This window comes from Canis lupus, chromosome 1, assembly GCF_011100685.1.
Source record: "Canis lupus familiaris isolate Mischka breed German Shepherd chromosome 1, alternate assembly UU_Cfam_GSD_1.0, whole genome shotgun sequence".
Taxonomy (NCBI): Eukaryota; Metazoa; Chordata; class Mammalia; order Carnivora; family Canidae; genus Canis; species Canis lupus.
Genome location: NC_049222.1, coordinates 91,411,101 through 91,438,742, shown reverse-complemented (window position 1 = coordinate 91,438,742; position 27,642 = coordinate 91,411,101). Strand labels below are relative to the sequence as shown.

General features: G+C 43.9%; 1 protein-coding gene across 6 annotated transcripts in view; it reads right to left on the bottom strand.

The window, feature by feature from the left end:
- The window catches only part of SMARCA2 (SWI/SNF related, matrix associated, actin dependent regulator of chromatin, subfamily a, member 2), a 174,898-nt gene that overhangs the window by 126,632 nt on the left and 20,624 nt on the right, over positions 1-27,642 (bottom strand). For all 6 annotated transcript variants that reach the window (XM_038527171.1, XM_038527166.1, XM_038527167.1 and 3 more), the window contains 6 exons: positions 23,674-24,060; positions 16,163-16,418; positions 8,411-8,537; positions 6,310-6,483; positions 5,062-5,235; positions 2,383-2,553 (listed from right to left, as the gene is read on the bottom strand). In XM_038527171.1, coding sequence (XP_038383099.1) covers positions 2,383-2,553; positions 5,062-5,235; positions 6,310-6,483; positions 8,411-8,537; positions 16,163-16,418; positions 23,674-24,060 — 1,289 coding nt within the window. The remainder of the gene's footprint in view (positions 1-2,382; positions 2,554-5,061; positions 5,236-6,309; positions 6,484-8,410; positions 8,538-16,162; positions 16,419-23,673; positions 24,061-27,642) is intronic.

Genomic DNA, 27,642 nt, shown 5'->3' with positions numbered 1-27,642 from the left:
AACAACAAGGAAACACAATACATTCTGGCAGAAAGAAAGAGGCCTTCTCTGTTACACCGGGGCAATATTTAAAAAAGAAAAAAAAATTAATCCTTTTCCAATTCAATCACAAGCTCAACCACACTCGTCTCTAACAGCGTAGACAGAGCCCCCCCGGATCCTAGCTGCCCTGTTGCTATAGCACGATGCTGTTAGTTCACTGGGTCAAGAAAAACAAAGGCTTCTTGATGCCTTACTTAATTAAAAAAAAACACAAACAAAAAACGAAACCGGACTGCTAATAGGCACAGCTTAATATTCAGTTCCATGGGGAGAGCTGAAAGGGTCAGCACAGAATCTTGAGGCTTCTGGACACAGCCTTCCTCCCCAGCAGAGAAGCTGGAAGCAGCCACTCTCAATCATTCACTCTAATGGAGGGAAGAGCCACAGATAATCCAGACTGCCAAATAATCAGCTTTTGAAAGCATCCGTTTCCTTTGCACATGAATAAAGGTGCATCTGGAATTAGGTAACTCGCTCTGAAACCAAGTCTCGGTGCCCTGTGAAAGAGACGGTTTTCAGGAAGGCCTGGGAAGGGGGCCTGGTTTCTTTTGTGTCCTTTCTTTATAACCCCACATGTCCCAGTGAGATGGTCCCCGGAAAGAAGGGGCAGAGGGCTGATGAGAAAGTGACGATTCTGCACCTTCGATCACGTGGGATGTCCTGCAGGAGCCACCCAGAGGTTCCCACGGGGCAGATAGGGGCGGCTTTGGTCTGAATCATTCATTTGGTAGGAAATCAGGCCCCCTCCCCAATTTGGCTCCCCGTCTTTCCTTCACAGAGTTTATGATTATATATTTAGGTGCGTATCTGACCAACGTCGGTCTGTCTCTCGCTCTCTGATGGAATTGAGAGACAGGGTAAGTATGCTTTTCCCCCAACATCTCCTTCTCTCTCCCCCAGCATTCAGCAAGCTGCTTAGCTCACAGAAAGTGATCAGTTCCTATTTGTCGGGCAAACAGAAAAAAGAGAAAGAATACGTGCTACCAGCACACGTGAAGGCAAGAGTTTGGAAGGAGAGAGCCAACCTAGAGATCACATGCCGTTGGCAGCACCAGGAAAAATATTATGGCAGGTTCCGGCTTTGTACAGATGAACACAAAAATACAGGCATGATCACGATCACTCAATTATATATATTATATATCTATCTTTTCTTTGCCTACAATGATAGAACAATCTAATATCATGACAGGAATCTATTAATTATAAGCCAGAAGCACAAATCTGGGCCATTAGCTTTTAATACGCACACAAAAAAAATGTAGAAAGTGAACTTCAGTACAAAAAAAACACCAACAGTGACGTTTTTGGGGTTACCTCTGCAAAATCCCCCTTCTGATTAGGAAAAGCAAAAACCGTCACTTCTTGGGGTCACCTCACGGAATGTTACAGAATTCTGTTTCCCCGTGTGCTCTTCCCTGACTCTGAACACGTCCTCTTAAAAGTCAGAAATGGGGAGCTGGAATTCTGCAGTCTGTCATGCTACCTTGACAAGAAAATGAGGTATTTCTCACCGACGAAACATCTAAATCCAAGCCCTGAGTCATCATCCCTTGCTCAGCTTCACCATGCGGGAACCTATCTTATACCAGAGGAGTCAGGTGCAAGGAAGGCGCCTTCTCCATCATTTATTCCTCCTCCTTAATTACGAAGCAGGTATGAGAATTCAGGAGCCATGAAATTAATTATTTTTTGCAAAAAACATTTTGTTCAGTTATTCAGTGCAGAGAATACACGATTAAATGCCACCCATCTTCCATCCCCACCACCTTGACGAAGACTTCCTGTTTCCTGCGGGCATGTGCTGCCCGGGGCCAGTCAGGCTCTGCCAGGAAGACCCAATACGAACCAAGAACAAAACCTCCAGACCACTCGAGCTTCAAAGAGGCTCCGCCTTCACAGGTCTGTCTACACAGGCAGTTCACCCTTGCATGGCCACATGATGGCCAGAGAGCACAGCATCTAAATATCACCTTTTCCTTTGCATGCTAATGAGGCGATACTCTACTTAAGCAAACACTTCTGTAGGCCCACATTTTTCCTCCTTCTATTGACCATGTACACTTAATTTTGAAACACGGTGTGAAATAAGGAGAATACAGACTGAACTGTTGCAGTTTGGTACTTGGCACCCATTGCACGCCCACCTCCAACATCCTGCCTGGTGTGCCTGGTCACCTCCCTCACGCTGTGCCCAGGTGCACAAGCAGTTTTTGCAACTCAGTTGTCTGAACCTTCCACCAGGGCAGTGAGGAGCGTGTACTAAAAAACCTTCAACTGGCCCCTGATCACATGCAACCCACCCCCCACTGACTTGGCCGCTGCCACCAGGGCGCTCACCTTCTTCCTCCTCCTCCTCTTCTTCTTCTCTTTGGCTGCTTGGGCTTGCTTGTGCTCCCAAACCAGGTTGGTCAGGTTGGCCACATACTCGTCAGTCTGCTGCAGAAGGTAAGCCAAACGCCTGTCTTTCTTTTGATCGATCAGTTTCCTGTAGCCCTCTTCATCTTCAGCCTAGTAAGGAAAGAAGGACATGATTGGAGCACAGTGAAGATCGGCTGGTAACTCCACTTTCCACTCATCACTCTCCATCACGGTCTGAACTTTGACTGGTGGTGAATGCAGCAAACCAAATGATCCAGGCTGCACGAATTACCATGCACCATCGGGGATGTGGATGTGCCCGGGGGCATGATGCCTGAGTCCCAGGACACAAGACCACACTTATTTTCCTGGTATGGGCAAGCACTTTGAGTCAGCTCTTTGTTCTCCTAGATTTCTTTGCACCAAAAAATTGTTAAAATTTGACAATTCACCATCCAAAGTGTATCCTCGACTTTGTGGCATGCAAATTTTTAAGAACAACCCATAGCAGGGAGAAGAGTATAGTCTCTCATATAACCAACACGAGGCTACTGCAACTAATTCATGATGACTCCCATCTCATGGCTACCTTTCCCACAACTTCTCTTCCTAATCCCAAACTGGACTATCCTGCAGCAAATTCCAGATATAATGTTGTTTCATTCAGTAACATTTCAGTAAGCACTTTTTTAAAAAGATTTTATTTATTTGAGACAGAGCAAGAGAGCAGGAGGGGGGAGGAGAGGCAGAAGCAGAATCTTCACTGAGCAGGGAGCCCGATGTGGGGCTCAATCCCAGGACTCCAGGATCATGACCTTTGGAGGCAGACACTCAACCCACTGAGCCATCCAGGCGCACTTCAATAATCATTTCTAAAGGCAAAGACTCAAATGGACTTTGACTGTAATAAGTGCAACTTCTGATACATAGAAGCATTACAAACATTGCAGTTGATGGAAAATGTCAAATTCGGGGGGATTTTTGTCACAGACCAGCACAGCACAGAGGGCCTAGGTGACTGCAGACAAGGCATTTAGCACCTGGAGTCTGATGCTGCTAAGCAATAAAACAGATCCAGTAATTTCCACCTCTACCTCCCATTAAGCAACATTATGAGGTTAAATGCAATAAAAACTGACGTACTCTGAGCCATTTCAAGAGAAATCTGTTTTACACATCCCAATAAAAGGACATCTCAAAATATTTTCCTTGTGTGAAGCAGGATAAAAGGGACATGTCACAAAATCCTCAAGAGACAAGTGCACTGCAGAAATGCTGAGGATCTTCAGTCCTGGGGTGTCACTTCGGCATATGCCCGAGTGACAGCAGTTTCATCACCCAGTCTGGCTGCTGTCTGCCCCGTGCATGAGCCTGAACCTCAAATGCTATTATAACTCTAATTGCATTTGGTTATGGTTGATCTCACTTGAAGAAAGAGTGATAAAAAACTTCAGTTTCTCTGTTATCTGTATATTCCATCATTTAATTGCAAAAATTAATGATTTGCAAATGCCTAATCATTAGTGTCAAGCCAATCTGTTACTGAAGTTCTAATATAGTTTCACTCCAGTTGAATCAGACAAATTTGACTGCTTGCTGCTCAGATCACTATGAAATGGCCTCCCTAGCTAGTTAGAAATCTAGCGGACAGTCCTCTCCTTTCCCCCACTCCACCAAAAAAAAAAGGAGGGGGACATGGGGGTGGGTGGTGAGATTTAGTAGCACCTGGACGCAGAGACTTTTAAAACACAGTGTTTACTCTCCAGAATCCAAAAAAGATAATGAACACAAAATGCCAACCATAATCCCATCAAGGAAGACAGAGTCACTTGAAATTTTCCAGGGATGTAATTAGGGGCCAAGGCTAACGATTTCATCTCCATCCCATACTCCGGCATTATGTCTGATAGAATGTGCAGTATCCCCTCATTATAGATCACACACACTTTTCTGAAATCCACGGTGTGCTCTGGGGTCCAGTTCCAAAAATGAATGGTCAATAAAGCTGGATACCCAGGCCAACGATGTAAACCAATCCCTTCTGTATTTAACCGTCCATTAAGAAAATAACAGCACAAATGTAATGATCCACGAATAGCCTTTGACAATAAAACAGCCATAACCGAAAAAGTAACATTTCAAAATTAACTTAAAAATCACTTTTTACTCTGTTAGGAAGAATTTTCTACCACTAAAAAAAAAAAAAAAAAAAAGATAAGCACCAGAGGCTTCAAAAAACAGACCTTCTTTGAGTCTAAGACACACAACTTCATGACACACTCACTCAAAACAACCTGTGTCATTAGTCTCAAAGAGGCAATATTTTAAAAAGAACGACCATATCCATCCTTCTAGATTTGTTTGGTAAGCCTCCTACAAACTGTACCTGCCTTGATGTGAGAAGCTATCCCCTGCATGGCAAGGCTACCCCAGGATACAGAGATATTATACACTCATCAGCTGTGGCCATGGATTTGCGGCATGCGTTGTCGAGGAAGGAGAAGGTGCTTTCACTCTATTCACATTTAGTTCAAAGGGGCGTGTTCATGTATCTGATAAGCTGCTTTTACCCACTCTTGCTATGGTGTATTTAACACCCACAATACAGGTGTATGCAAGGACCCCACGGGCCTGGGTCCCCGCAGGCAAGCCCCTTACCATCAGTCTGCGCATTCTCTCCTTCTCGATTCGCTCCGTCTCTTTTTTCTGCTCTCTCTCAGTGTTGGCGTGCCAAGTTGCCACCGCTTTGGACAGCTTCTGGATCTTCCCAGCCACAGACCGATGGTACTCCTTGAAATCCTTTGCATGTTGCAAAATGCTGTTCAGGTATTCCTACAGGACCCAAAGGGAGAAGGAAAAGGACGCTTAAAGTCTATTTCCCAATGTCATCTGAGATTTCAGTGCAGCCCAGGAAAACGCTCAGTGAGCACTTCACAACAGTGGAAGACTAGAATCTTCTGTGAGGCAGGTGCCCTGCTATGTCTCCTGGTAGCTGAGCTGTGGGCTCTGGGGCTGGTGGGAAGAGGCGCCAGCTTGTGGAAGAGAAGCGTCTAGGACCATGGATATGGCCTCATGAAAAAAAGCAAAACCAAGGATTAACAGAAGCCCGCAAAATGGTGAGGACAAATTTAAAGCAAATCACCCTTGAATCAACCCGAGGGAAGCAGATATTTCTAGTGAGAGCCAGGTTATAAAAGTAATGCCTCTTCTGCTCTGACTTAAATGCCTTAGCCCCGAAATTTGAAATCAGGTGCGGGAGGGGCAGCTAAAATCACTGCACAGAGTTTGGACTGACTTTTTAAATAAAGGCGAGGAAATGCGAACCAACGAAAACCTGACATTTTTCAAAATAAAACTGAAGCCGGGGCACTAAATTAAGCCCAGGAAAACAAACAAAATTTGTAGGACTGCAATGCAAAAATCAAATCCTACATCAAACTATTTCCAAACCCCTAGAAAAGGATGTTTTAAAATATCTGTCCCTATGAAACCTCCAAGTGGGCCCTTGAAAAGCCCAGGAGACTGTATTTATATTTGCTATAAGAACTACTGGTTTTGCTCTCCTCTTGCCTCTTCCAAGTGCCCGCTCCTCGGGATTTTGCCCCAGGCAGCCCACCCTTGCCCATCCAGCGGGGCACCAGCCAGGGGGATGAGGAGGGAGACACCTGCCTGGAATGCAGAAAGCAGGGTCCTCCAGCAGCCCGGCAGGGCCTCCCTGCACCTTACATGGGGCGGCTGGACCGTGGGAGCTCCAGGGGACCTTTCTGCTCTGGGATGTGCCCACTGCCCACCATGGGATGTCCTTCAGTCCTTCTGGCTCCATCGGAGCTCTTGGTCAGGGTGGGGGGCACCTCTGCCCACATGGAGCGGGGGGGGGGGGGTGCCCCACCACCCACACCTCCGTACCTGGTGCTTCTGGCGGCGCTTCCTCTCCTGCTCGATCTTTTGCTGCTTCTCCAGCTTCTCTGTCATGCGGGCCTCCCGCAGGGTCTGGCGCTTGCTCCGCTTGTAGGCTTTGGAGTTGAGGGCCGTCTCCAGGGTTGTGTCCCGTCGCATGCAGGCCACCACCTCCTGTCTCAGCTGTCAAGGGAAGGGAGCAGTTGGAGAGGCTGCGGACACAGAGGCCTGGCTCCTGGGCCCTGCCCTGCTCCAGCTCCCAGTTAGCGGGGCCGACTGCAGGGGCTCCACGAGGTTCCAACCACAGCTAGACTTTTGGTACACTGGGGGCCTGAATCACGCCAAATTTACGTGGTATTTTCAAAAATGGTATAAGTTTCCTTTCCACGCAATTCAGATAAAGGGGGATAAAACACACCAATGTATCCTGCACTACAGCACTATAAAAAAAAAAAAGCAGATGCTGTATTGGTTTTTAAATAAATTAATTTATTCTGTTTAATTATTCTAATGATATTAATTAGTTAATGAGCTTTTGAAATATTTCACTTCATTTTAAGTGCCATACTAACATTCTCTTTGTGTCTAAAGATTAGCTTTAATGAGGCTCTGCAAAAAAGAGTGGAAAGATCACTTCCTGTTCACGTACAGTAACAGCAGGTATTCAAACAATATTAATTCAATGTTAATTCTCATATAAAAGATGGGAAATACTGGCTTTGGCTTCCACCCACTCCCAGTGATGATATTCTTCAAGACATTTAAATTTCACACTACATCATGGACTTCTTTTAGATTATCAACAATGCGGTATCTTACTCATGTTGTACGTTATGTGGTGGTAGCGGGGGGCAGGGTTGGGAATATACATTAAAATAATAATTCAGTTGAATTTCAAATCAGCATTAGTTACAGTTAATTCACTGGGAAACTTCATAGATAATGGATTTCTCTACAATGTCAAGCAAAAAAGCAGAGACCAGTGAGTCCAGCATAGTGAAGTGAATCCGAATATAATCTTATTTGTGAAAATATACTATATTATTAATCACTTCACACTACTTTATCAAGCATTTCACCAAGGCATTGCATGACGTCACCTATAAGAAAGGAAGTAAATGGAACTCAGAGTCTTTTATTTTCTTTCTTTTCCAATTTCAGCTGAAACCTACTCCCCACAAAGCTACGGCCAACTAGCCCCCTGCCACCATGGATGCCCTCTTGTGACATTATAATTAATAGGGCAAATGTGCTCCCAAGTTCATAGGATGGTAGCCCTGGGGTGGCCTTGTGATTTTAGTCACATCCTGCAATAGACCGTGTCATGCAATTCAATACTTCCAAACTACTTTCATTCATTAATAATTCGTTTTGCATGCCCTGAGACTCTCACCAAGTAAAACCCACCTGCTTGACGAGCACACGTTCCTCTTCCTCTTTGGCTAAATGAGGCAGTGTGCAGGCCAGCAGACCTGCACCTTTTGGGCTCCACAAAGCAAAACTCACCAATATAAAAATTAGCTCTACGTCATTTCGCTAGTGTCCCACTGACTTAGCAATGATAAAAATAGATCATCATGCCAGCCTTCACTCATCAGTGACTACGAAGAACCAGAGCAAGAACAATAGATAACAGTCTACTGACCAGCCAACACATGGGGGTCTGATGGGGTCAAACAGTTTTATGTATTTTTATAAGTAATTAGCTATTAATTCAGTAGGGTGCCTAACAAATCATATTTGTTCAAATTATTTTCAAAGACATGGCTAGAATTTTGCATCTGTGTTTACAAGTTCCTACTCTCCCACCTTCTTGAATTTTCTTTGGAGTCATAAAGGCAAAGCTATCCCATTTGTTCTCGAGGTTGCATCCACGGAAACAAAATGCCATTACTCTGACTTTGGAAACCGTAATAGAGGAGAAAAAAAAATGTCTCTGATACACAGAAGAAAAAAAAAAGAATAATAAGCAATTCATCTTCGTTACTCATAGCTCTATGCTGCTGGTCTAAAAGATACACTATTTTACTAAGTTTATATCTTTATAACAATATTGAACAGACTTACATTTATTTCCTACATCTTAGATTCGCTGGGGAAAAGGTATTACCTGACGTTGGAAATTGAGTAACCGAAGTGCTTTCAGTTCCACAGTTGCTTTGGTTCGTAAATCTGGTGGCAAAGAGCCAGGCAGGTTTTCCAGTTCTTGTATCCTATGAGCTATGCGAGCCTGAAGCCTTGAGGAGACAAATGAAATGAGGGAAGGGTGAGGTGGAAATGTACATTACAATTTAACCTTAATGATAAACAATAACCCTCAGGTCTAAGTTCCGGGCAAGACACATTCCAGATGTTGCTTGTTGGCCAATTTCCGACGCCCTACTAGATTTTCTGATGTTAAACAGAGAAGAGCTACCTTTGCATGAATGCAGACAGGTGCTGTATGTTACCCAACACTCTGGCCTTCTTCATTAACCTCTCTCTAGCACCCAGAAAAGAAGGGCTCGTGATACATCCCAGAGGGAAATCAGGGGCCAGAGCTCGCTTTGAACAGGGAGAAAACGGAGAGACAGAACAGTGTGATTTGCTCCCAAATGCCCAGCCAGCCAGCGTGCATTGCTGAGACAACAAGAGTTTTCTTCCCAAGTTCTAGTTCTGTCCTAGGCAACCGGGCCATTTGCCCTTCTTGCCAAGATGCTGGTGACAACAGCGGTTAAAGCTGAGTGAACAAGAGCAGTTTTAGGTGCTGAGGCCACAGAAATCAGCCAACCCCAAAACATTCAGAGAGAGCCCTGCCAACCACAACCACTTCCTCTGTGAGCAGTGCCTGTCTGAGTAAAGAAAAGGCAAATTAGGCATTTTTAAAAATCAGGCTTGGGGTAGCAGTAGATGATAAAGCAGCAGTGTTTAAAAACTATGAATTTCTAGAAAAGGATTGCTGGGGATTTTCACCTAGGACATCCTCTAAAATAGAGCTGCAGGCCCTTCTTCGTTATAATATAGGCGGAGCAGAAAAGACAAGACATCGCCCTTTCTTCATTCAGTTGGGATACTTTTACTGTTTGCCTGTATAAACTGGCTTCAGGGTTCGCCTGCATCCTAGTCTTACAAATAATTACACACCATTTAAATCTATTTCCAGGATCACCTCCCTCCAAATTTGGGGCAGAAGTGTCTTGGAAGAGACTTCATGAAGAATAGTAGAAGGTAGTAAGTTAAAGTAAGTTAACATTAACTATACTAACATGTATCTAATGAACAATTTTCTTTAATTCTTTTTCCCTTCCTCCTTCTCTCTCTGTCTCACACACACACACAAACATACAAACACACACACACACACACACACCAGCACACATCCATGAATGCACACACACATGCACACATGCTTCCCTACAAGGTTAGTGCTATAATGGTCCCATCTTACTAATGACAAAATTCAGGTTTGGAGACAGTAAGAAGCTGGCAGATTTCACAGAGCTACTAAAGAAGGGAACCCAGACAAGAGCCCTTATTTGCCTGGCACCTGCAGTCACCACACACAATTAATATACACTTTCTAACTGTAGCTTTCCTAGGCCTCAACTATAAAAGCTGATAATTTAAGGTGTTTTTAAAACTCCCTAACATGCAAGGCTCCTGGCTGGCTCCGTTGGTGGAGCATGCAACTCTTGATCTCAGGGTTAGGAGTTCAAGCCCCACGTTGGGTGTAGATATTACTTAAAAAATAAAATCTTAAAAAACGTAAAATAAACACATAAATACAGATCTGTTTTATGGTTTTATCATCCTTTAGCATGCTGTGTGTTAACATGAAAAAGTGAAATCTTGTCTGACCTAGATGTCACAAAGTATCTTAATACTTCATTTAGCCCAAATATCAAAATGAGAGCTTTAAAAAACAAAAACAAAAACAAAATAACTTAGAGCTGTTTGCTTTGGTAGAGAAAGAAATGTCATTTTTTTTTCAAAACTTCAAAAATGATAGTAAGGGAAACATCATTTTTTTCACTGACTTCACTAGAAGTAATATTATGACAGATTCCTATTTTATTTGGTACACACATGTTATTAATTCTGATTTACTGAATGATTTATCATCATAATGTGCTATTAGTAGTGCTGTCATTGTTATCACGCTGTTATTTCAGTTATAGGTACCAACACAAGCAATCACACCTTTAAATGGCTTAACTTTGCAACAGACTAAACATTTGTGAGTTCAAACAACACTAATAAACTTCCATCATTTTTGAAGTAAAGAAATAAATTAAAATTAAAATAAAATAAATAAAATAAAAATAATAAACTTCCACTATTTTACTCTTTTGATCAAATTGTTCAGAATTTTCCAACATTCTTTCACATTCTTATTATTATTGATACTCATGGGATTCTTATTTTGGATTTTTTTTTTTAACTGTAGGAACAAAAGGTGCATTTCATTTGTCTAATTCAATTTTTAAAATATTGACATAACCAAAAATTTCCAAAACTAAGCCAAAGACGATGCATGTTAAAAACCTATTGTAGTTTTTTTTTTTTTCAAATATGTGATTTAAGTGGAACAAAAAAAAAGCCTTAAACTGAACAGCTTTACCCATGTAGAAAGAAGGCTGTACTACAGGAAAATTAGGTATCACAGTGGGGAAAGTAAGGGCTGGTGATTTGGTTATGCTGCTTCCTTGGTTCTAGATTTGCAGCAGACCTTTCTCATTTGAATATCCCAGAACCCCAACCATCCCTTGGCATTCTGGTTTACTCTCTTTGATAAAGTGGGTCAGGTGCAAAATTAGAGGTATAGAGGTATAGCTGCTTTTCCTTAATCTTCTAAAGGTCTGTGGAAATAGGACTAACCAAATAATCTTAGGATGGTTGCAGACAGAGTCAGGGAGGCAGGAACAGGGGGGCAGATGGAGCCTCAGAGTAGTTGGGGAGCTAGCGGGGGGGACCTCTCCCCAAAATATCTGCTTCTCCAAAGGGCCTAGTAATTTGCCAGTGAATCTCAGATTCCCCAGCACAAAAGAATCTTTCTTTCACGGAAGGGAGGCAAGAAGTGCAAAGTGCAAGCATTTAAACTATAGAATGGGAAAAGTAGATTCCAGAGTAAAATTATATGCATTCAGTGCAGCCCATGGTGGGTGGGCAGCGAGGGTCCGGGAGGGGCTCCTTTAATGCAGAAAATTTTATCTCCTTGTGGTGGCTGTTGTTGTTAATAGAAATCTTCATTTTAAATAGTGCTCCTCTCCAGACAATTTCATCTCCCCATCAATGGGATTCAGCAGGTAGCCTGATAAGGAGATTCAGGATTCTAAACTTCCTGAAACAACAACACATGTAATACTGCATAACTGCAGGAGACTCATTTAGTGTCCTCACGAGCACAGAAAATTGAAGCAGAATTAGGTCACTCAGGTTTTTCATACAGATTGAACAGTAAATCAAGAGGGGTTACTGTTCCGGCAAGAAAAAGAGTTCCATTAAAGGTAACAGAATATTTGTTCAGGTCCAGAGGAGAAGTTTATGATTCCTGTAGGAGAGTTATTTGAACAGAAAATGACACTGGTACATTTTGTTCCTTCAAGAAGCTGAGTGACACTTAAGAAAAGAGAGAGAGAGAGACTGACTTTTTGTAACTTCTGCTGATAAAACGGACCTTGGTAATTTTCAAGAAGGAATGTCAGGGTTGCAATTGGGAGTATGGCAGGACAAAAAATAAACTAAACAGACTATGCTTGGGCACCTGGGTGGCTCAGCGATTGAGCATCCGCCTTTGGCTCACGATGTGATCCCAGGACCCTGGGATAGAGTCCCACATCAGGCTCCCTGCATGGAGCCTGCTTCTCCCTCTGCCTATGTCTCTGCCTCTCTCTCTGTGTCTCTCATGAATAAATAAATAAAATCTTTATTAAAAAAACAGATTATGCTTGCTTCTGAATCAAGGTGAACTGTTGTGTTCATACTGAGTCCAGAACTGATACCCAAGGGGGCTGGCAAGATGCAAAGCTGCTCATATCAAATACATTCCTTGGAATGTATGTAATCCAAGTGCATCTTCCATGCAAACATTTGTGCAATTTGTTTATATGCTAATGTGACAACCTGCAGCCCTTCTGCCCTGATATCTAACTCGTAATGGAAGAATCAAAGTTAAGTATACTGACAGGGCAAGGAAAGTGTGCCAGAAAGACCAAAAAAAAAAAAAAAAAAAGCACTGGAAATATCTCTCCAACACCTACTACAGAAAAATGCAGTAAGCTCCGTCATTAGGAGAAAGCTGGTCAGAAAGAAAGGATCCAATTTAAATGGGAACAAAATGTTTTAACTGCAGGGCTCGTACAGATCTGAGGCAAAGTGTTCACTGGCAGAAACTTATTTATGCTCTCACCAGATAAAGAAGGTCAATTTGTCAAAATTCTGATTTTATGATGAACAAGAGAAACAGCCAAAGTAGCTTAAAAGTTAAAAAGAAATCTGAGATCCTGACAACTTCCTTTCAATTTTCATAGATGAGGTAAGTGATATTACAACGGTCAAAGACATGAACATCTGTTAAAAGAGTTTCTGACAGATGATTTTTTTCTCCAAGTTTGTAAAATTATAAGAGAGTTTTTTTTAAGACCTTGTTCAAATACTCAGTCAGAAGATACACTGGATCTTTCGAGTTATCCATGCTAAAAGACTAGTAAGCCATTCTCTCCAAGGCCAAAAGGATGGGGTTCCTCTGCTGTCAAGAGCCTAAGGCACTCGATCCAACCCTTTTTTAAATATATATTTTATTTATTTATTCATGAGAGACACACAGAAAGAGGCAGAGACACAGAGGGAGAAGCAGGCTCCCCCTGGGGACTCAATCCCAGGACCCTGGACCATGACCTGAGCCAAAGGCAGATGCTCAACCCTTGAGCCACACACACAGGCGCCCCTCCATCTAACCCTTTCTAAAGGATAAATGTAACCAATCTGTGCAGCTCAACAATTTATTTCCATATAGAGTAGCCAGCCATCACTCTCTAACTAAGGAAGATAAAAGATGCCCTGCAATGCTGCCAGTGGAAACCCACGCTCCTTCTCCAGATGGCCACAGGCAAGTTCAGCCCAAATGCCCCAGCAGCTCTCCCGACCTAGAGTTGCTGGAGTGATGGTTTCGGAAGTCATGTGGCTTTCAGAAAGAGGAGACATGCATCAAACAATGATAATAATATGAAAAATAGCCATTACACCACATGGTGTAGGGCTTGTAATTTTAAAAGATACTGGCACATGCACAATTTTCTTATTGATATGGGATTGGAGGACCAACGTGTTTCACACCCTGAAACAGGCTAAACAGTACTACTCAGGGCTGTATACTCTCAGAGGCCACCCATTACGAACACTTCTAGAGATGGTGCTAAAATGGGCTCATGCCATGAAAGGGCTGCAAATAAAATTCTGGTGAAAATGATAAAAGAAATGTAGGAGTCATTAAAATACACACACACACACACACACACACACACACACACAGCACAGGCTGAGTAAGGAAAAAAAGTCCAGATGAGTCTCTAGGTATAGAGAGTGTCTACATTACGAATGTAGTTTGCGTGATGTAACAATGGTACTGGCAGTTTTGCACATTCAAGGAAGGGGAAAAATGTTAGCTCTTAGGAAGTCAGAGTTTTAGAGTAACTAAACGATACCCTTCTATCGTGTTTTCTCTCTTTTTTAAAAGGTACTTTTGGGGGCACCTGGATGGCTCAGCAGTTTAGCAGCTGATTCTTGATATTGGCTCAGGTCGTGGTCTCAGGGTCATGAATCAGGCCCCGCATCACACACGGCTCTGTTTCTCATCTCCCTCAGCCCCTCCTTCTCTCTTTCTCTCTCTCTCTCTCTCTCTCTCAAATAAATAAATATTTAAAAAAATACTTTTGACTTTTTTTTTTAAATTCAGTAGCAACATAAAGAAAGTACTTGGTATAAATAAAGTTCTTCTGCCCCAAATGAGAAAGTAGTAGGAATACGTGACTTCGTATCACACAGTGATCTGCCTATCAACGCTGCAATACCAACTGACTGATGCGTTATCTAGCTCTCTAGGGGTACATAAAATTCAGGAAGCTGATATATAAAAGCTCTTCATTGAGGATCAGTAATAGTAATGAGAGTAAAGCTCTACTCTTCATCCAAAAAGCTACACACCTTTAGTGGCAGGTTGCTGTGATTTCTTGTAGAGTCACTCTCAAAGCCGGCAGCTTAGTACTTTAAGCTAATAACAAATAAGTCATGTGATTTTCCATTAAAGACTAAGGTAACATCTTTAAAGCGAGCCTACGCATGGCCGAGTGGCTCAGTGGTTGAGCGTCTGGCTTCGGCTCAGGTCATGATCCCAGGGTCCTGGGATCGAGTCCCGCATTGGGCTCCCTGCAGGGAACCTGCTTCTCCCTCCACCTATTCCTCTGCCTCTCTCTCCATGTCTCTCATGAATGGATATATAAAATCTTAAAAAAAGAAACAAATAAAGGGAGCCTAGATGTTATTGACTAACATTCCCTATAATTTCTAAGCTTTAATATTCTTTTGAATAAAATAATAATTGGGAAATAATAATAGCTGATATGTACTGAAAGTCTTCGTATTATTTTATCTTCCTCCTGCAAGAGGTACTATCACACCCTCTCTTTTACCATATGAGGAGACTGAATCACAGAAAAGAAATGTATCTTGGGGGCACCTGGGTGGCTCAGTTGGTCAAGGGTCCAACTCTTGATTTCAGCTCAGCTCATGATCTCAGGGTGGTGAGAGCCCTGCATCAGGCTCCACACTCAGTCTGCTGGGGATTCTCTCTCCCTCTGCCCCTCCCCACAAACACACGCTCACTCTAAAGTAAATAAATAAGTAAAATCTTAAAAAACAAAACAAGCAAACAAAAAAACGAGGGAGATGTAACTTGACCCAGGTGACAGAGAATGCATTAGTGGCCAGCTCCAGAAACCACGACCTTAGTCCATACTTATAGTCTATTTTTGGTAAACATTAATCATTTACATGAAGGGTCTGCTAACTCTCGCCAGTCTGCAGCCTGTTTTTGTAAATAAAGTTTTATTGGGACACGGCCGGTCCACTGTTGTCTGTGGATGCTCTTGACATTATAAGGGCAGAGCTGAGGGACCTTTGCGATAGTCCCGCAAAGGGTAAAATGTTTACCACCTGGCCTTTTACAGAAAAAGGTTTGCCAACCACCGGAGTAGATGAATGTGCCAAATCAGGTGAAAATTAAGTTTCCGGAGTAAGAGTTTAAACACGGACCCTGTAAGAAGACACATCATGCTTAACCCTCAGGTTGGACCAAGCGGTTGACTCACAAATTCATGAATTAAAAACAAAAAATATATTATCCTGAGCCACTAAGGCTGCTTTAGTATCAGGAGATGTGCCATTAACCTGAAGGTGTGGCCGCAACATCTGGCCAGCTCACAGTCATCGTTGGAGGATAAAACGACAAACCACAACAACACACTGTGGAGGCTAAGTGTGAGAGGGCCAATTTTTTGAAACCACAAGCCTGTGGGCTTGGCCTCTGACCGTGGTCTCCCTGGAGCCTAGCACACTGCCTGGCATGTCACAGCGGGTGATGACAGTTCCCTGACTCAGTGAATGAGGATCACGGTCCTGCCAACGCAGGGCCATCAGAGCCCCCCTCCCGCCACCCCAAGGGCAAACAAGCTCAGGGGCTAGGGTCCATCCGTCTGGTAGCATGAAGCAGGAGTTTGGGCCTGTGCCCTGTCCTGCAGGGAATGGGTGACCACCCCACTGGGGACCCCTGGCCCCCTCCCCTGGGCTCGGCGGCCGCTCCCACCCCCCGGGGCCCGAGGTGCGTTACCTGTACTCACGCTCCTGCAGGATCTCCACCGGGTCCAGGCCTTGCGGCTTCTGGATGGGGCTGATGCGGCTCTGCTTCTGCTGCAGCTGCAGGATGGGCGAGGGCTGCCCCGGGGCCGGCTGCGGCACGGACGGCCCGGGCACGGCGGCCGCGGGCGGCTGCGCGGCAGCAGGGGGCGCGGGCGAGGGCCGGCCGCTGGGCGCGGGCACCGGCAGCTTCTGCGGGGTGCTCGGGCCGCTCAGCTCCGGCCCCGGGCCTGCGGGACAAGAGCGACATGGGCAGCTGCGCGGGCCGGTGCCCCGCTGCCCTGCGGCCACCCGGCCCCGCCACGGGACAACGAAACCCCTCCCGAGAAGGGAGGAGGAGGGGAGGGCAGAGGGGAGGCAGGCGGAAGGCCTGGGGCGCCGGGAGGAGGAGGAGAGTAAAGCAGAACCTGGCATCCATCCCCACAGGGCATCGGCACTCACTGATCAACACCGGTGAGATCGTCCAAAAGAGACCCAAGTAGTAGTATCTCGATTAAAGGAATGGATGGCTAGCATTTAATGTAGCTCCGGGGGGGGGGGGGGGGGGGTGTTTGGTTGGTTGTTGGTTGGTTGGTTGTTTAAAGAACTGCAGGTGCATTCACGAGTTCAGAACAGTCAGATGCAATTTGGTTGGTCCTAAAAAATCACATTTTTGCAAACTGCACCGAGCAGGGCTTTAGGAGACCCTGGGCCTGTCCTAGCCCGGGCTTTCCAAATACAGCCAGCAGCATGGCCAGTCCTCCCACGTGAACTGAAAGGGGGCACGTATTTTCCCTTAATGACCTAGAAGGCACATTCAGGGCTTAATCAGTGTATCTCAGGAACCGAAGTTCTTTTTTTTACTACATATTCGAAAATGTTTCTAAAAACATTCAGTGTAAGGGCTGGGGTGGGGTAGGGGGAATCCGCTCATTCCGCCTAATAAAAACTAGCAAATATGAAGATTCAAGAGAGTGGTTTTTCTCATGCTAACAGAATAAAGGGGTATGCAATCGTCGAGCTTATCAAAATGCACTTAATAAGTTAATTTAATGCAATTTTCCACATTAAACTTCAGGAGTTTAAATTGATTGCTAGGTATGGACCTAAAATAAAAAGTGTTCTGTCTCTCCTCAGAGTTACATTTTTACTTACTTCAAAATTATAAATAAGATTAGTGATGCAAAAAAAAAAAAAAAAGATTAGTGATGCTACCAGATGAATTAGTAAATGGAAAAAAAAAAAAATCTCCATAAGCTGTTAAAACCTCTGATAGGCATTCTCCCGAGCATTTTCTCTATCTTTTCTAAGAAAAGGTAAAACTATTAAACGGTAATAAAACAATAGTCTATATACTTCTGAGCGCCTTAATAATTAACCATACAAAGACATACATTATGAAAAATTAGACACATTTATTCAATTTCCAGCAAACACCGTTTAGAAATGGGCTTAAATGACAATGCAAGGAGAGTATAAGAAAACATTTTGACAGGAGGAACGTGAAGAATTAGGACAAACTGCTGAGGGAACTGTACACGAGTGTGTGTGTGTGTGTGTGTGCGTGCATGGTATTAGTGCTGTGCTTTTTTTTCACCTTCCTTGTGAAATTCTGTAAACTTTCCAAAACACATGCCACTACATAATCCTGAGGTGATCTGTAGCCCTGGGTCCATCAGGGGATGGAAAACTCTTGAGGGAAAAACTCATTTTTAAAAATTTTCTATTTTAGGCATTGTAGATACACTATTGTAATAAAGAGATTCTTCTCAGCTAAGTACTTGCTGATTTTTTTTCTGAATGAGAAGCCTTTTACATAATGCATTGCGTTTCATAATATCTTATATTTAGAGTTTCTTTCATCTGTATATAAGAAACCAATTCCTGACCATTAAAATCTCAGCGTCGGGATGAGTTACCGAGGGATATTTTAGAATATTTTCTCCCCAGAGGTCTTTAGAACAGGGTAGATTTTTCATTTGGGTTGTTTTGGGAGTGATCCAGCCAAAAGAGAAGAAACAGGGATTTCTGACAGGTTGATTCTCTGCGATTCTATTAATCTTAATAAGCTTGAGAAACTCGTAGAATTAAATATATTTAAAGACTTGGTATAAGCATACTAAATGATAAACCTAACACACCGAAGCCCTCTAATCTAAAAACAGCACCATCTTTAACAAAAAGAAAATTCAGGTCTTACTGATACGGGAATATCATAATAATTACTCTATATTCAGTTCTGCAAATGTTTTTCTCCTTCCAAACTTTAAATAATTCATCAACAAAAGCCAGAACAGGGCACTGGTGTTACACATTCCTCCTGTTCCAGCAGCTTTCTTCTTTAGCCTTCTGGCCTGTAAATACCTATGCAGAAGCCTCTGATGATTCCTTGAGGTATATTCAAGTCACTATTTTTAAAGCCACATTTCATCAAAGGAAGGTATCCAGAGCATGTCTGATACCCCTGGTTCCACTTCTCGTCATTTTTAGCCTATGACTCAAAACTAGATCTAATACCCATACACATGGCTAGACTTCTTTAATCCATTAAATACAAAAACATTCTTATCCGGTTGATTGACCCTTAAAATTGAGAAGCAGAGACAGAGAGAGAGACCCAGACACAAACTTACATATTCAAATCGCCAATTTAAAAAGTATTGCAACTGGTTGTAAACGAAACAGGCACACGTAAAGCATCCTGTATCTTTCCAGAACTGGACAAGGTGCCGCCTCGGCTCTACCACTTGCTGGTTGTGTGAGCCTGAGCAAGTCCCTGAACCCCAGGTGGCTCTGTTTCCCCATCTGTAGAATGGGGATAATGACATAACCTCATAGGGTGGGAGTGAGGAATCAATGAGACCATGTCACCACACGCTCCCTCCTCCGCTCTTGTCATTTTTGCTACTAGCAAGGCCACAAACGTGAGAAGTCTAGTTGAATGACAGCTTTATAGAAAAACCCCATGGCAAAAGAAAGGCTTTTTATAGGAAGTTTGGTAGTGTATTAGCTGGCAACTTTGGGAGCACGCCCTTCTGCAGCAAACTTCAAAATGCATCTACAGTTCACGACAACTCAGCACAAATACTCAGATAAGTCAGCTTGCCATGTGCTTCCTGCTAATCTGCTATCAGAGCCACTTCCAAGCACATTCCTTTCCTAACTAAACACCGCAAGTTCATTTACTGCCTGGGTCTATTTTTTTCCTCCTTCCAACCGATTACATAAAAACTTCTATTTACAGAGGCCGGGAAGCGAGTGCAGCTTGCCGCAATCGGACATGCCCAGAATGTAACTACCTGTTCATCAGGTTTTTTGCTTGTCCCTCAGGTGGCTTACGGACTTAAGGTGCCTGGCTGGACTGGCTCTCTATCGACAGAAGTCATCTCTGCTACAGACACTCGTGGTCTGCTGAATGATAAGATTGCTCCTTGATATCTTCAAACGCAAGACAAATTACATTCCTTAGCTTATCTCCCAACCGCCCCCCACCACCCGCCAGCATAAACAATTTAGGCTTAATTGTCAGAGGTTCCAAATATGTCTGTTTTTCCCTCAGTCCTCACCTTGGAAATCAGGCCAGATGTATGCCCTGACAGCCCTGAGAGCGTCCCAGTGCAGCTAAGGTGGGGAGGGGGTCTTTCTCAGATGCATCCCTAAGGCCTGATTTTAAGAAACAGGGAAACGAACTTATTAAAATATCTGAGTCTCGTGTGTACAGCATTTCTGCGCATTCAGAGCTCACACTGGCTTCCCAGCACAGCATACTAGGATACTTATTCAATAGTCTGTGCCTTACATGAGGATTTCAGTGGTTTCCACGGGTTTGAAAAAAAACCAAATGCAATGAAGTGTATTTAAACTGAACATACCTAGATATTTTAGATACCTGAAAAGAGTGGGAGGGGGGCAGAGCAGGAGAGAGACAAGCACTAAAAAAAAAAAAAAAAAAAAAAAAAAAGGGGCAGCAACAAAACTTTTACTTTCTACCATAAGGTCCTTCCCTCCTTCCCTACCACATACACACACACACACACACACACACACACAAACCAAAAACCCCAAACTTTTACACTTCCTATTTTTCATTTTGCTCTAGTCTCTATAAAAGAAAAAAATATGAATCAAAATGAAAAGGAAGAGGATGGGTTAGATTTGCATGGAGCCATTGGAGGCAAGGATTGAAGAATGACTTGTTCAGTGTGCAACTCCTGCAGGTAACCTACCATGCTCTCGGGGTGTCACTTAGAGTGAGTTACAAGTCTGGGGTAGGTTGGAGGCAGACCACCCCAGCCAAAGAGATTCTCTTCACACATGAATAAACACTACAAAGCGGGACCAAAAGAAAAATGGAATTGGAGCTACCTGCAGATAAGTGGACATACTTAGACTTACTTTTTGCTGAAATTTTAGTAGAGGTATTTATACATAATACTTTTTTTTTCTTATTAAGGAGAGATGGAGATACGTAATAATAATTTTTAAAAAATTAACTCTAAATATATAAAATATTCTTTGCCTTATTTTGACTTGCCCTAAACACTAACCCCGCCCCGCCCCCCAAAAAAACGTCTTTATTAAGTGAAGTTTGTCATCTCCCTCTGAAGGCTGAGGTTTGGGGACAAATGATGTGACACTCTAAGGTGTAACCTCCTTCCCAGCAGCAGGAATGGGTTGCTCTGTTGGCAGGAGGTAGCTCCTCCCAACTGTATCCACGGCCTCCACTCTGGAATAAAACACGATCTGCCCAAATATTTTCATTTCTAAGGAAGTGTGACTGCTGGAAATACAGAAGACATGGGTGGTGAGGAACAAAACGGTTTCCTCCTGATGACAGGGGCCTGGTGAGGGAAGGGGGAGCCTCAGAGATGGGCAACGTCATGGAGCCCTGTCTTCTGGAAGTGGTCCAGAAAACGCACTGGGGATTGTGTTTAGTGGGACGTGAAGTGGCTGTTATGTACAAGCGTGCAGACAACCGAAACCTCGTCCCCTGGGTTTTCACGAGTTCATTCGGTCTCCTTATTGAATTTGGGTGAAAAGTTTCTGAAATGAATCATTCGGCTTCCTGCCTTCTTAAAGGATGCTTTGGGATCTTTTCCTACAGAGCGTAGGTTACTTTGAAAAGCACCAATGTTTGGGGCGCCTGAGTGGCTCAGTTAGTCAAGCATCTGCCTTTAGCTCTGGTCAGGATCCCAGGGTCCAGGGATCAAGTCCTGCATCATGCTCTGCTCAGCAGGGAGCCTGCTTCTCCCTCTGCCTCTGCCTGCCTTGCTCTCTCTTGCTCTCTCTCTCTCAAACAAATAAATAAAAAATTTTTAAAAAGGAACTATCAATGCTCACAAAGGTCTGTGCTGACACCCCGGGACATACTTTGATATACAGTGAAGTACACCTATGTGGCAGGTTCCCACACCACTAGCTCTTGGGAGGTACAGGTTTTGCTTTCTCTTTCTCAAACTACCAACTAGCTGGTTGTTGCCATTCGGCCTCTACTGGAAACTACATGATGTAGGGTATCAAGATTACGAATTTCATTGACACTGTGCCTCAAGAACATATAAAAAGGTTCTCGGTAAGGACATGGGCTCTGGGGTCAGACTGCTAGCATGTGGGTCCTGACTCTCCATATTCTAGGATGTGTCCCACATGCAATGTACTCATTGCTGAGCATGACGCACTGAGGCATGCCCACCAGGAGGTGCTCAATAAGTGTAGGTTATACAACCAGAGACAAGCATGTATTTTTTTTCTTTCATCTGGCTGCCTTCCCAAGAGCTGGAGTTACGCTGTTTTAATACCTCTAAGCAGGGGCACCTGGGTGGCTCATTGGTTGAGTGTCTGCCTTTGGCTTAGGGCGTGATCCCCGGATCCTGAGATTGAGTCCTGCATCGGGTTCCCGCAGAGAGCCTGTTTTCTCCCTCTGCCTCTGTGTCTGCTCTCTCTCTGTGTCTCTCATGAAAAAATAAATAAAACCTTAAAAATAAAAACCCTCTCAGCACATCAACTGTTCAAACTACCATCTTCTGCATGGTTTTTCTCTATAACTGTTTTGGTTCCTGATGCCCAGTCCCATACGACCCTCCACCTACCAAAGCGCCATGGTCACTACACAAAGACCTGGGGCTGACACGATCCCTTCTTGCTCTTTAAAAACCCATTCCTAAGGCTACATCTGGAATTAACAAGGTGCATTAATCTTGCAGGTAGGGCGACTGACCCTTGGAGCCTCTCTGACCAGTGGAGAAACATTTACAAACTCAGAAGGCAGGTTCTAATAAAAATAATAATAATAACCTGAACTCCTCCCTACTGCCAAAGTCCCGAAACCGAAAAAAAGTACCAATTTCCCAAACTAATTGGTGGCCATAATTGGCATGTCGTGGCCTGCCCCAAGGAGCGGGGGTATGTGCTGAGAGTGTTGTCAATGTCGAGGAAGACCCCGGAATTCAAAACTCCCTGGGATTCAGTGCTCTTGTTACAACAGAACCATCACCTCTTTGCTTCTCTAGTGGTTAACAAAAACCCTGCCAGAGAAAACAACCTTCATGGAAGATCATCACAGAGCCCCCTGGCACCTGGGAATTCCAGGGGTGGGATCAAGCCAGACCACCAGAAGGCCAGACAAAGGACCAGCTCATCTCCACCTGTTACGTAATATCATAAGCTTCAGATCTGATGCCAGGGTGCACATGAGAAATGGGCTGTGTGGATTCTGTTACTCGATTACAAATATTGATGCCTCTATCATGCAGCATCTCTTACAATGATAATAATACTGATAATTTAAAAACAAAAACAATCCCCCCTGGAAAATCTGCTTTCTAGTCTCATGCTAGAAAAGGCGCTGCGTTCCTCAGGAGAAACCAGTGAGCCCCTTGCATCTGCATGGCGAGGATGCCGTACCAGACCCCGTCTCCTTTCCCGGCTGCCAGGAAGGTGGAGTCGCCGCAGAAGCTCAGAGGCAGCATGAGCTCTTGGGGGGGGGGGGGCCTCCTCACTCATGACCTCTCTGACCTCGATTTCTATTTCCCTTTGTTCCTGATTCCCTACTTGATAATTATTTTACTGCAGGAATGCTTCTTGGAACTCTCCCTCTAAACGCTTTCCACCACACAAACGGGTGGAAATAAATAAATCAACAATCCTAAGGTGGCTCGGGGACAGCTGATTCTAGGGGCGCATGTGGGCGAGTGGAAGGCGCTGGCGGCGGGGTTCTCCACCTGGGGCGCATGGATGGGCCCCCAACAAACCCTGAGCCTCTTGAAAGAGAATGCAGAATCGTGGGGCAGGGGGGCAGGGGGAAGCTGCTTCCTAGGAAGGCCCCCCCGGCCCAGGAGCCCAGGGATGCCGGCCAACTAAGCAGAGCAAGACAAGGGAAGCCAACGAGGTACAACAAAGGCTAAGTCAGCCCTGGGCGTAGAGCAACCCAGCGCTTCTGCGCCCTTAGCAGTCCTTCTTAGCCGAGTTGGACCATCGCATTATTCATTTGGTTGCACATGAACCTACCAGATGGTCTGTTGTAGTTAACAAGGGCCTGCTGCTGGGGCTGCTGGGCCTGTGGCTGGGGCTGCGGGGGCTGCTGATGCTGTGGCTGTTGCTGCTGCATGCCGGGCAACGTCCTCTTCCCCTGGACTGCGAGCTGCAGTGTTTCGGGGAGGGGCTGGCCCCGGGCCAGCATTTTGTAAGCGAGAATCTGCGCTCGCAGCTGATGCAGCTGGACAGGGCTGAAAGGCGAGGGACCTCTGTTGGGCTGGCTCATCGCCTGCGGATCGCCCGAGATGAGGGGCCCCGGCTGGCTCGGCGGCATCTGGGGTGGGGTCGGGCCGCCTCCCGACATAGGGCTGGAGACGTGCTCTGGGGCTCCCAGCGGAGACGGGTGTGGCGACATGTAACCTAGAATAAAACAGGAAAGGAGATCACACCGCTGCCCCCAGTGACCCTGAAAGCCCGGCACTCCAGGCTATTTTGATGATTTTCTACGACGGCGCTGCCTGCTAGAAATGTAAAGTATATATCATCATTTAATAATTATATAACTAGGTGTAATTATCGAGTTCCTACGTGCCAAATACACATAATGAAAATTTTCTAGTAGTCACATTAAGAAGTGAAAGAAACGAAGCCAATTTTAATAGTGTGTTTCACTGAAATCAACATACCCCAAATATTATCATTTCAAAAAATGAAAATTATTAAAGAGCAATTTTACCTTCTTTTTTTTTCTTTCATACTCAGTTACAGCACATCTCAAATAGGTCAGGCCACATTTCAAGCGATATGATCAATGGCCACATGTGTCCTAGAAGGTAAACTGTTAGTGGCTGTTGAACACCTAGAGCAAAGGCACCAGGTGACAGGATTATATGTTACAAGTAGCTCCGAGCTCCAGAACGAAACCTGGAGGTGTGTGCTATATCGCAAGGGGGAATGAGCAGTCTCTCATGGGGACAGCAAATTATTATTTGGTTTATTATTTTGAACAATTATGGAGGGCCTCCACTGTAATAGGCACTACCCAAGGTGCATAGTTGAGTTCTCCCTCGAAACAGAGCCTGATTGAAGGATTGAGTGCAGGGGATTTATCTGGAAGGTGGGGGCCCGATGGCAGGGGTCTAGTAAGGTGATACAAGAAAAAGACAGCAGGTGCCCCAGTGGGTGCCTGCCAACTAATGCTATGCAGAACCCCTGGGGTATGAGGTCAGTAACTTGCCTCCAAATTATCCAGGGAACAAGGTAGGAAGGTCCAGGAGGTGGGAAAGGGGAGGGGGGAGCTGGGGTATTAACACTGTTAGGATCACCAGTCACTACTTAGGTCTCTGGTTATGACTCTGGGCATCATCAGTCCCCAGGGACTCTTCCAGGTGCAGGTAAGAGGGGCTGACATCCACTGGAGAAAGACGGAGGTCTGGCCAAGTGGACATCAGGCTGTTGGGAGCACAGACACGGTGAAGACCATTAAAGGGATGTGAGCAGAGCACACCTTACTTCCTCAATCCTTGCAACAGCACCAGAAGTTAAGTGTTGTCACTCATTGTTTTAAAATTGTCACACAATTGGGTCTTGGCAGCTTTAAGGTTCAAACCCAAGTCCGTCTGACTCCGATGTGTCTATGTTCTTTCTGAGATCTAATATTTGCTTGGTTTTATAAAAATAAGCTAGAGACTTGAAAGTCTCAATAATCTTCTAGAACCATTTACAATATAACAAAAACATAAGAATAATCTTTGGGTTTTAAGAGACCTATGTGGGGAATTTAAGAATCCATTCCTTGGGAAAGAATAGTAAAAAAAAAGAAAAATACATGGAGTATTTCAAGGAATTCATTTCAGGAGATGAACTATATATCCTGGCCAAAAAATTCCTAGAAAAATATATGACTGAGCATTGTTTCAGGGAGAGCCAAGGTGCAGGAGGGAACAAAGTGGCCTCCTGCAATCCTAAAAGTTGCCCTGAGTTCAAACCAAGTACTAATTAATCAAGTCACAGGTGTCCTAAGACACAATAGAAAATATCAGATTCAAGGTCTTTGCCCTTTAACAAACATACATGAGTCACAATTATTGTAAAGGTCATCACACAGGTGTTTATTAGACATCTGCTGTGTGTTTGAACCCATGTTGGGTCTGAGCTGAAAGAGCTCTGTGCATCTCTGTGGGATGAAGGTCCAAGAATATCAGACCGACACTGACTGGGGACTCACCACCAGCATTCAAAAGACTAGAGAAAAGAGGCTGTAATGGGGGTGCCTGGGTGGCTCGGTCAGATGGGTGTCTACCTTCGGTTCTCGTCACCATACCAGAGTCCTCCCCACTCAGCAGGGAGCCTGCTTCTCCCTCTGCCGCTCATCTGGCTCATCCCTCTGCTCGGTCTCCCTTGCTCTCTCTCTCTCTCTCTCAAATAAATAATAAAATCTTTTTAAAAAGAAAGGCTATAATTACTTTGATCTCAAATTGCCATTTGGAAAGGGAAACAAATTTATTCAGATGCTCTAAGACAAGGGTCGGTTCTGTGCTATCAGCTGGTGAGAAGCAGAGCTCCATTCAGAAGAAACCTGCCCCGAACAGAACTGGAAGATCTACTAACAATCATTTCCCAAATCCCTACTTCGTAACAGGGGGCAAACCACTCAGCCATCAGGGTTCTAGTCAGTCATAGATGTTGGCCAAGAAAATGACCCCGAAAGCAGCCTGCAAGACCAGCAGAAATTTAAAGTCCAGTATGTTGTTACCTGTAACAGAAAATATTTAGAAAGGATCCACAACATGCATATAACTTTGTCATTAACGCTCTTCCTTCTTAATGAGGCTTACATTCCCACCTCCTGCCAAAAATCTCCTACTGGCATTTTCATAGTAGAAGGTGTTGAAATGGGTCACGCGTCTCCTGCCTTCTGGTCTCTCCTATTTCCAAGGTTATCAGTTATAGCTTACCCAAGATAAATTGTTGGATGGTTAATACAATGGCCCCAAGCATCAGACAATCCAGTCTAAACTCAACTGTTTACTAAGTGGCTCTTTTAAACTATGAAGTATGGGCAAATGAAGCTTGGAAGGTGAGACAGTTTTATCAGCCACAATGATTACGTTTATCCTCAAATTCGCTAAGGAAGAAGCTGAGAGTGGAATAGAAATCATTTTCTGGAATTAATCCATGCAACAAAATTTTACCTCCAACGTGACGAGAAGAAATTAGGGATGGAAAATTCTTTTTTCCCTAGAAAATCTAGGGGATGTTAATAGAATCATTCTATCACAGTATGACATTAAATATGCAACAGTGTTTCAGATAAAGAGAGAGGTTCCTTTTGTTTTTTTCTCCCACATGACTAGCATTCCATAAAACTTCAGGAAAAAACATGAATCTAAATGATGAAACAACATAACATATTTTAGTAATTATCTTTAGTTAGGAAAACAAGGTGAAGAAATTGCCTGAGAGCGAATATACATTTGTCTACAGGATGCCAGTGTCGATATAGAATCTGGTCTTTTTGAACTCTGGCTTGACTTACTCATTCAAAAGTAGTCCAAAAGTGGCAGTTTTCCTTGCCTAGTCTTCGAGGGCCATTATCTCCCTGGTTTCACCTTGCCTCAAGAGAAGCAGTCATGTCTCTCCTTTTAATAATCTTGAACTTATAAGTGCCAATTTTATATGAATTTTCACACACACACACACACACATATACATTAAATATTATATACTTGCCTTTCAAGGCTTTTCCTATCCAATAGACTAAAAATAAACAGTGTTATCATTGGGACCATAAGGTACACAATTCAGTATTTATTGAAGGAAATGGTTTTGCTTCTCAACCAATACCTCAAAATAACCTAATACGTTGCTAGGTAGTTAAAGCTGGCAGCTCTCCAATCAATACCACACCTCTCTATACCTGTGTGTTTATAAATGGTTTTTTACAATGGGGTTTTTAAAGATACATGCTATTACAGAGTCTAAATTTCTTTTTAGATCATT